Here is a 10949-nt window from a genome sequence, read left to right as displayed (position 1 = left end):
GAAGGAAGGTGCGACGGGTCCACCGGCGCCGGATACCTATAGAAGGGGCCGGACGGGTCCACCGGCGTCAGAATGGTGCGCCCGGTGCCAGATACCTATGGAAGGGGCGGACGGGTCCACCGGCACAAAGGTGCGTACAGAAGCGGGTCCGACCGGGCCATCGGGCCAGATACCTATTAAAGGGGGTGCGACGGGTCCACCGGCACCAGATACCTATAGAAGCGGGTGCGACGGGTCCAGCGGCGCAAGATACCTATAGAAGCGGGTGCGACGGGTACACCGGCGCCAGATTCCTATAGAAGAAGGTGCGACGGGTCCACCGGCGCCGGATACCTATAGAAAGGGCCGGACGGGTCCACCGGCGTCAGAATGCTGCGCCGGTGCCAGATACCTATGGAAGCGAGTGCGACGGGTCCACAGGCACCAGATTCCTATAGAAGCGGGTGCGACGGGTCCACCGGCACCAGATACCTATAGAAGCAGTTGCGACGGGTCCACTGGCGCCGGATACTTTAAAAAGGGACCCACCGGCGCCGGATACCTATAGAAGGGGCCGGACGGGTCCACCGGCGCCAGATTCCTATAGAAGAGGTGCGACGGGTCCACCGGCGCCAGATACCTATAGAAGGGGGTGGACGGGTCCACCGGCGTCAGAATGGGCTCCGGTGCCAGATACCTATGGAAGCGGGTGCGACGGGTCCACCGGCGCCAGATACCTATAGAAGGGGGTGCGACGGGTCCACCGGCGTCAGAATGGCTGGGCGCCGTGCCAGATACCTATGGAAGCGAGTGCGACGGGTCCACAGGCGCCAGATACCTATAGAAGCGGGTGCGACGGGTCCACCGGCGTCAGATACCTATGGAAGCGGGTGCGACGGGTCCACCGGCGCCAGATACCTATAGAAGCTGGTGCGACGGGTCCACCGGCGCCAGATACCTATAGAAGCGGGTGCGACGGGTCCACCGGCGCCAGATACCTATAGAAGGGGGTGCCACAGGACCACCAGCGCCAGATACCTATAGAAGCGGGTGCGACGGGTCCACCGGCGCCAGATACCTATAGAAGGGGTGCGACGGGTCCACCGGCGCCAGATACCTATAGAAGAGGGTGCGACGGGTCCACCGGCACCAGATACCTATAGAAGGGGGTGCGACGGGTCCACCGGCGCCAGATACCTAGAGAAGGGGGTGCGACGGGTCCACCGGCGCCAGATACCTATAGAAGGGGGTGCGACGGGTCCACCGGCGTCAGATTCCTATAGAAGGAGGTGCGACGGGTCCACCGGCGCCAGATACCTATAGAAGGGGGTGCGACGGGTCCACCGGTCCAACGGTCCACCGGTGCCACATACCTATAGAAGGGGTGCGACGGGTCCACCGGCGCCAGATACCTATAGTAGGGGTGCGACGGGTCCACCGGCGCCAGATACCTATAGAAGGGGGTGCGACGGGTCCACCGGCGCCAGATACCTATAGAAGCGGGTGCGACGGGTCCACCGGCGTCAGATACCTATAGAAGGGGGTGCGACGGGTCCACCGGCGCCAGATACCTATAGAAGCCGGTGCGAGGGGTCCACCGGCGCCAGATACCTATAGAAGAGGGTGTGACGGGTCCACCGGCGCCAGATACCTATAGAAGGGGGTGCGACGGGTCCACCGGCGCCAGATACCTATAGAAGAGGGTGCGACGGGTCCACCGGCGCCAGATACCTATAGAAGGGGGCGCGACGGGTCCACCGGCGCCAGATACCTATAGAAGGGGGTGCGACGGGTCCACCGGCGTCAGATTGGTGCGCCGGCGCCAGATACCTATAGAAGGGGGTGCGACGGGTCCACCGGCACCAGATACCTATAGAAGGGGGTGCGACGGGTCCACCGGCACCAGATACCTATAGAAGGGGGTGCGACGGGTCCACCGGCGCCAGATACCTATAGAAGCCGGTGCGAGGGGTCCAACGGCGCCGGATACCTATAGAAGGGGGTGTGACGGGTCCACCGGCGCCAGATACCCATAGAAGAGGGTGCGACGGGTCCACCGGCGCCAGATACCTGAATGGGCTACGGGTCACCGGTGCCAGATACCTATTGAAGGGGGTGCGACGGGTCCACACGGCGCCAGATACCTATAGAAGCGGGTGCGACGGGTCCACCGGCGCCAGATACCTATAGAAGGGGGTGCGACGGGTCCACCGGCGCCAGATACCTATAGAAGAGGGTGTGATACCTATGAAGCGGTGCGACGGGTCCACCGGCGCCAGATACCTATAGAAGGGGGTGCGACGGGTCCACCGGCGCAGAATGGCCTCCGGTGCCAGATACCTATAGAAGGGGGTGCGACGGGTCCACCGGCGTCAGATACCTATAGAAGCGGGTGCGACGGGTCCACCGGCGCCAGATACCTATAGAAGGGGGGCGGGTGCGACGGGTCCACCGGCGCCAGATACCTATAGAAGGGGGTGCGACGGGTCCACCGGCGTCAGATACCTATTGAAGGGGGTGCGACGGGTCCACCGGTGCCAGATACCTATAGAATCGGGTGCGACGGGTCCACCGGCGCCAGATACCTATAGAAGGAGGTGCCACGGGACCACCAGCGCCAGATACGTATAGAAGCGGGTGCGACGGGTCCACCGGTGCTAGATACCTATAGAAGGGTGTGCCACAGGACCACCGGCGCCAGATACCTATAGAAGAGGTGCCACGGACGTCCACCGGCGTCAGAATGCGCTACCGGCGTCAGATACCTATAGAAGCTCGTGCGACGAGTCCACCGGCGCCAGATACCTATAGAAGCGTGTGCGACGAATCCACCGGCGCCAGATACCTATAGAAGGGGCTGCCACAGGACTACCAGCACCAGATACCTATAGAAGCAGGTGCGACGGGTCCACCGGCGCCAGATACCTATAGAAGGGGCCGGACGGGTCCACCGGCGTCAAGCACCGGCGTCAGATACCTATAGAAGGGGCTGCCACAGGACTACCAGCACCAGATACCTATAGAAGCGGGTGCGACGGGTCCACCGGCGCCAGATACCTATGGAAGGGGGTGCGACGGGTCCACCGGCGTACAGATACCTATAGAAAGGGGGTGCGACGGGTCCACCGGCGATACCAGAAGGGTCCACCGGCGCCAGATACCTATAGAAGGGGTGCGACGGGTCCACCGGCGCCAGATACCTATGGAAGGGGGTGCGACGGGTCCACCGGCACCAGATACCTATGGAAGGGGGTGCGACGGGTCCACCGGCGCCAGATACCTATAGAAGGGGTGCGACGGGTCCACCGGCGCCAGATACCTATAGAAGGGGGTGCGACGGGTCCACCGGCGCCAGATACCTATAGAAGGGAGTGCGACGGGTCCAACGGGCGCCAGATACCTGTAGAAGCGGGTGCGACGGGTCCACCGGCACTAGGCACCTATAGAAGGGGGTTTGACGGGTCCACTTGCGCCACATACCTACGGAAAGGGGTGCGACGGGTCCACCGGCGCCAGATACCTATAGAAGCGGATGCGACGGGTCCACCGGCATCAGGTTGGTCCACCGGCGTCAGATTCCTATAGAAGAAGGTGCGACGGGTCCACCGGCGTCAGAATGCTGCGCCGCTGCCAGATACCTATGGAAGCGAGTGCGACGGGTCCAGCGGCGCAAGATACCTATAGAAGCGGGTGCGACGGGTCCACAGGCACCAGATTCCTATAGAAGCAGTTGCGACGGGTCCACCGGCGCCAGATACCTATAGAAGAGGGTGCGACGGGTCCGCCGGCGCCGGATACCTATAAAAAGGGGTGCGGCGGGTCCAACGGCGTCAGAATGGCTCCGGTGCCAGATACCTATGGAAGCGAGTGCGACGGGTCCACAGGCACCAAGATAACGGGTCCACCGGCACCAGATACCTATAGAAGGGGCGAGCGTCACCGGGTCCAACGGCCAGCCAGATTCCTATGGAAGCGAGTGCGACGGGTCCACAGGCACCAGATTCCTATAGAAGAAGGTGCGACGGGTCCACTGGCGCCGGATACCTATAGAAGGGGCCGGACGGGTCCACCGGCGTCAGAATGGGCTCCGGTGCCAGATACCTATTGAAGGGGGTGAAGCGGGTCCACCGCACTAGAATGGGGCTCCGGTGCCAGATACCTATGGAAGCGGGTGCGACGGGCCCACCGGCGCCGGAATAAGGGTGTCCACCGGCGCCAGATACCTATGGAAGCGAGTGCGACGGGTCCACAGGCACCAGATTCCTATAGAAAGGGCCGGACGGGTCCACCGGCGTCAGAATGCTGCGCCGGTGCCAGATACGTATAGAAGCAGGTGCGACGGGTCCACCGGCGTCAGATACCTAATGAAGAGGGTGTGACGGGACCAACGGCACCAGATACCTATGGAAGCGGGTGCGACGGGTCCAGCGGCGCAAGATACCTATAGAAGCGGGTGCGACGGGTCCACCGGCGCCGGATACCTATAGAAAGGGCCGGACGGGTCCACCGGCGTCAGGTTCCTATAGAAGAAGGTGCGACGGGTCCACCGGCACCAGAATGGGCTCTGGTGCCAGATACCTATTAAAGGGGGTGCGACGGGTCCACCGGCGCAAGATACCTATAGAAGGGGGTGCGACGGGTCCACCGGCGAAAGATACCTATGGAAGGGGCCGGACGGTTCCACCGGCGTCAGATTCCTATAGAAGAAGCTGCGACGGGTCCACCTGCGCCGGATACCTATGGAAGCGGGTGCGACGGGTACACCGGCGCAAGATACCTATAGAAGAAGGTGCGACGGGTCCACCGGCACCAGAATGGGCTCTGGTGCCAGATACCTATTAAAGGGGGTGCGACGGGTCCACCGGCGCAAGATACCTATAGAAGGGGGTGCGACGGGTCCACCGGCACCAGAATGGGCTCTGGTGCCAGATACCTATTAAAGGGGGTGCGACGGGTCCACCGGCGCAAGATACCTATAGAAGGGGGTGCGACGGGTCCACCGGCACCAGAATGGGCTCTGGTGCCAGATACCTATTAAAGGGGGTGCGACGGGTCCACCGGCGCAAGATACCTATAGAAGGGGGTGCGACGGGCCCACCGGCGTCAGATACCTAATGAAGGGGGTGCCGCGGGTCCACCGGCGCAAGATACCTATAGAAGGGGATGCTACGGGTCTACCGGCGTCAGATACCTAATGAAGGGGGTGTGACGGGACCAACGGCACCAGATTCCCCTAGAAGGGGGTGCGACGGGTCCACCGGCGAAAGATACCTATAGAAGGGGCCGGACGGGTCCACCGGCGTCAGATACCTATGGAAGCGGGTGCGACGGGCCCACCGGCGCCGGATACCTATAGAAGGGGCCGGACGGGTCCACCGGCGTCAGAATGGGCTCCGGTGCCAGATACCTATTAAAGGGGGTGAAGCGGGTCCACCGCACTAGAATGGGCCTCCGGTGCCAGATACCTATAGAAGGGGGTGCGACGGGTCCACCGGCACCAGAATGGGCTCTGGTGCCAGATACCTATGGAAGCGAGTGCGACGGGTCCACAGGCACCAGATTCCTATAGAAAGGGCCGGACGGGTCCACCGGCGTCAGAATGCTGCGCCGGTGCCAGATACGTATAGAAGCAGGTGCGACGGGTCCACCGGCGTCAGATACCTAATGAAGGGGGTGTGACGGGACCAACGGCACCAGATACCTATGGAAGCGGGTGCGACGGGCCCACCGGCGCCGGATACCTATAGAAGGGGCCGGACGGGTCCACCGGCGTCAGATTCCTATAGAAGAAGGTGCGACGGGTCCACCGGCGTCAGAATGCTGCGCCGCTGCCAGATACCTATGGAAGCGAGTGCGACGGGTCCAGCGGCGCAAGATACCTATAGAAGCGGGTGCGACGGGTCCACCGGCGCCGGATACCTATGGAAGCGGGTGCGACGGGCCCACCGGCGTCAGATTCCTATAGAAGAAGGTGCGACGGGTCCACCGGCGCCGGATACCTATAGAAGGGGCCGGACGGGTCCACCGGCGTCAGAATGGGCTCCGGTGCCAGATACCTATGGAAGCGAGTGCGACGTGTCCACAGGCACCAGATACTTATAGAAGCGGGTGCGACAGGGCCATCGGCACCAGATACCTATGGAAGCGAGTGCGACGGGTCCACCGGCGCCGGATACCTATAGAAGGGGCCGGACGGGTCCACCGGCGTCAGATACCTATAGAAGGGGTGCGACGGGTCCACCGGCGCCAGATACCTATAGAAGGGGCTGCGACGGGTCCACCGGCGCGATACCTAGAAGAGGTGCGACGGGTCCACCGGCGCCAGATACCTATAGAAGGGGGTGCGACGGGTCCACCGGCCGCCAGATACCTATTGAAGGGGGTGAAGCGGGTCCACCGCACTAGAATGAGGCTCCGGCACCAGATACCTATGGAAGCGGGTGCGACGGGTCCACCGGCGCCGGATACCTATAGAAAGGGCCGGACGGGTCCACCGGCGTCAGAATGCTGCGCCGGTGCCAGATACCTATGGAAGCGAGTGCGACGGGTCCACAGGCACCAGATTCCTATAGAAGCAGGTGCGACGGGTCCACCGGCACCAGATACCTATGGAAGCGGGTGCGACGGGCCCACCGGCGCCAGATTCCTATAGAAGCAGGTGCGACGGGTCCACCGGCGCCGGATACCTATAGAAGGGGCCGGACGGGTCCACCGGCGTCAGAAATAAGAAGTGCGCCGCTGCCAGATACCTATGGAAGCGGGTGCGACGAGACCACCGGCGCCAGATACCTATAGAAGCTCGTGCGACGAGTCCACCGGCGCCAGATACCTATAGAAGCGTGTGCGACGAATCCACCGGCGCCAGATACCTATAGAAGGGGGTCGGACGGGTCCACCGGCGCCAGATACAAAGCGAGAATGGGCTCCGGTGCCAGATACCTATGGAAGCGAGTGCGACGGGTCCACAGGCACCAGATACTTATAGAAGCGGGTGCGACAGGGCCATCGGCACCAGATACCTATGGAAGCGAGTGCGACGGGTCCACAGGCACCAGATTCCTATAGAAGCAGGTGCGACGGGTCCACCGGCACCAGATACCTATGGAAGCGGGTGCGACGGGCCCACCGGCGTCAGATTCCTATAGAAGAAGGTGCGACGGGTCCACCGGCGCCGGATACCTATAGAAGGGGCCGGACGGGTCCACCGGCGTCAGAACCATAGAAGTGCGACGGTCCATCGGCGCCAGATACCTATGGAAGCGGGTGCGACGGGTCCACCGGCGCCAGATACCTATGGAAGCGAGTGCGACGGGTCCACAGGCACCAGATTCCTATAGAAGCAGGTGCGACGGGTCCACCGGCGCCGGATACCTATAGAAGGGGCCGGACGGGTCCACCGGCGTCAGAATGCTGCGCCGCTGCCAGATACCTATGGAAGCGAGTGCGACGGGTCCACAGGCACCAGATACTTATAGAAGCGGGTGCGACGGGGCCATCGGCACCAGATACCTATGGAAGCGAGTGCGACGGGTCCACCGGCGCCAGATTCCTATAGAAGAAGGTGCGACGGGTCCACCGGCGCCGGATACCTATAGAAGCAGGTGCGACGGGTCCACCGGCACCAGATACCTATGGAAGCGGGTGCGACGGGCCCACCGGCGTCAGATTCCTATAGAAGAAGGTGCGACGGGTCCACCGGCGCCGGATACCTATAGAAGGGGCCGGACGGGTACACCGGCGTCAGAATGCTGCGCCGCTGCCAGATACCTATGGAAGCGAGTGCGACGGGTCCACAGGCACCAGATTCCTATAGAAGCAGTTGCGACGGGTCCACTGGCGCCGGATACCTATAGAAGGGGCCGGACGGGTCCACCGGCGTCAGAATGGGCTCCGGTGCCAGATACCTATTAAAGGGGGTGAAGCGGGTCCACCGCACTAGAATGGGCCTCCGGTGCCAGATACCTATTGAAGGGGGTGAAGCGGGTCCACCGCACTAGAATGGGGCTCCGGTGCCAGATACCTATTGAAGGGGGTGCGACGGGTCCACCGGCGCCGGATAACTATAGAAGGGGCCGGATGGGTCCACCGGCGTCAGAATGCTGCGCCGGTGCCAGATACCTATTGAAGCGGGTGCAACGGGTCCAGCGGCGCAAGATACCTAATGAAGGGGGCGTCGCGGGTCCACCGGCGTCAGATACCTATGGGAGCGAGTGCGACGGGTCCACAGGCACCAGATACCTATAGAAAGGGCCGGACGGGTCCACCGGCGTCAGAATGCTGCGCCGCTGCCAGATACCTATGGAAGCGAGTGCGACGGGTCCACAGGCACCAGATACTTATAGAAGCGGGTGCGACGGGGCCATCGGCACCAGATACCTAATGAAGGGGGTGTGACGGGACCAACGGCACCAGATTCCCCTAGAAGGGGGTGCGACGGGTCCATCGGCGCCAGATACCTATGGAAGCGAGTGCGACGGGTCCACAGGCACCAGATTCCTATAGAAGCAGGTGCGACGGGTCCACCGGCGCCAGATACCTATGGAAGCGAGTGCGACGGGTCCACAGGCACCAGATTCCTATAGAAGCAGGTGCGACGGGTCCACCGGCGTCAGAATGCTGCGCCGGTGCCAGATACCTATAGAAGCGGGTGCGACGGGTCCACCGGCGCAAGATACCTATAGAAGGGGGTGCGACGGGCCCACCGGCGTCAGATACCTAATGAAGGGGGTGTGACGGGACCAACGGCACCAGATTCCCCTAGAAGGGGGTGCGACGGGTCCACCGGCGCCAGATACCTATGGAAGCGAGTGCGACGGGTCCACAGGCACCAGATTCCTATAGAAGCAGGTGCGACGGGTCCACCGACGCCAGATGCCTCTAGAAGGGGGTTCGACGGGTCGATGCTTTAGAATTGTGTCTATATTATATAGAAACCGAAAGAGTGTTTGAAGCTAACTTTTGAATAAAATAAAATGTAGAGTAGTAAAAGTGTAGTGTAGTAAAATAAAATAAAATGTAGAGCTGACGCGTTAGGAAGAAGACTATGAAATCTTTTGTCTTTAATTATAGTAAAAAAAAAGAAAGAAGAAAGCGTTGCTAGAAAAAGAGAATTCCTATTTTACAGAATGTGTCACTACTATGAACTTCCATTGATCCGTGAAAGGGATTAAAGCTAAAATCACAGAAAGTCTGATGTCCGGCTTTAGCCGGACATTCAGACTGGTATATAATAACGAGATTATTCTGTCACGTGTGTGTGTCAGTCATGAAATCTGAAAAAGAAGGTGCGACATGTCCGCCTGCGTCATGTTGGTGCGCCTAGGGCCGGATAGCTATAATATGTGGGTGTGACGGATCCCACGGTATCAAATTGGTGCGCCGGCGCCAAATAGCCATAATATGGGATGCGACGGGTCTCACGACGTCGAATTGGTGCGCATTAACTCCGTATGCATGCGGCGAAAGGTGGATGGTGCTACAACCGTTTCATAACCGGTGCCACTGCCTGTGTTGCGGTTCTCCTCTGTGACTCCTCTGCGTATCTATTTCCTCGCAGGTCTGTCGCATCTTGATAGCATGGTTTCTTAAAAAAATGGAAACACTCATGCAAACGGGTGCTTAAATAATAGCGAAAAGTTTACCTGATCTAACGTGGAACGTTATCTTTATCAGTACAATAAAGTTGTTCACGTCATTTGACGTTAAACCATCATTCTGTGGTAACTGTTGTGGGGCGTTGTCAGAAAAACACTATTCTAATTTTGAAGAAAACGTCGCTACTATTAATCTTTTTTGATTACGATGGCTTTGATGGCGAGCGAATGGGAAACCACAGAAAGTCAGAAGTCCGGCTTTAGCCGGACGTTCAGACTGGTTAACATTAAGGCCCTAAGCAGAATGAGAAGTCGCGTCATGCGGGCGATACCTTTAATTAGTCTTTCGCTTTCAAGCCTAAAATAAAGACACTAATAGTCGTCATGTTTGCACTGAGTTATCACCAGGAAATCCCCCTAATTTTTTTGCAGGTCGGAACAGAGCAGACCACTAACCGCATAGCCTCCTGTCGCCTTGAACACTTTGACTCCCGCGGTCCTTCAAAGTAGTCGAGCGGGCGCCAGTAATCTCTGCACTTTTTCCGATCGCGTGCGATAGTCGCCTAGTGGTTTCTTTCACGATTGACGCGGAGAGCATCCACGCGAAGAGCATGTCTGGACCACCTTATTTTTCTTCTCTTCGCAAATGCAGTGGCTTCTTTTATCTTCGATCGCTGACGTCGAACAGAACTTCGAACCCCGTCCCTCAGCTACGTGTAGCGAATACCCCTAGCATCACTCTTTCGGTTAAGAGTTTAATGACCCTGACCGCCATATCTTCCTGCTCGCGAATTGCCTAGGTTTCTGAAGCAGAGTTCAAAGCGATAACTACGGTGGTGTTGGGAAGGAGAGCACGGAGCCGATACCTCTGTTTGCCTGAAGTTCTGACTTTTTTCGCCGTCTTCACTGGTAGAAAACATAGACGAGATTTTGCCGAGGTACCAATACAGGAGAACGTTTGAACTATGATACAGTCTGTTTCTACCGACGAGATTCACGTGACCCTGAATTAAAGCAAACCTTTATCTTGCAAAGGAAAAAGGGAAATATAGCAAATGTGCGATTATTGTTTAGTCTACGTGGATCGAGGAAATTGTCATCCTCATTCTCCTTGGCAGCGTGTGATGTGCATTGATTTAGTTTAGTAATTCAGATATTTCGTTCAATCTGTCATCGCTATATGATCCAGTTACGAAATCAACAGTAGAAATAACAAAAATTCCTGGTGTTTGACTACTCTGGATGTGGTGTGTCAAGATAGCGATGATTCCGTAATTAATACGGATGAAAAAACTTGCTTAAGAATCGCTTTTAAATCGTATCTGAGTACTATTGAATGGATATTTGTCATCATCGATGACAAATTCATCAACTCAT

General features: G+C 58.9%; 1 protein-coding gene across 2 annotated transcripts in view; it reads right to left on the bottom strand.

The window, feature by feature from the left end:
• The window catches only part of RB195_025154 (uncharacterized protein), a gene marked incomplete at both ends in the record, with an annotated part of 48622 nt that overhangs the window by 13429 nt on the left and 24244 nt on the right, over positions 1 to 10949 (bottom strand). The window contains one exon of one of the 2 annotated variants that reach the window (XM_064213182.1): positions 9455 to 9562. The exons of the other annotated variant lie outside the window; for it this stretch is intronic. Within the exon in view, the coding sequence (XP_064069062.1) occupies positions 9455 to 9562 (108 nt within the window). Of the gene's footprint in view, positions 1 to 9454; positions 9563 to 10949 lie in introns of those variants that run through there. 2 annotated transcript variants of the gene reach the window in all.

This window comes from Necator americanus, chromosome X (genome assembly GCF_031761385.1).
Source record: "Necator americanus strain Aroian chromosome X, whole genome shotgun sequence".
Taxonomy (NCBI): Eukaryota; Metazoa; Nematoda; class Chromadorea; order Rhabditida; family Ancylostomatidae; genus Necator; species Necator americanus.
Note: the sequence above shows the minus strand (reverse complement) of the source record. Positions and strands in the feature narration are given on the sequence as shown.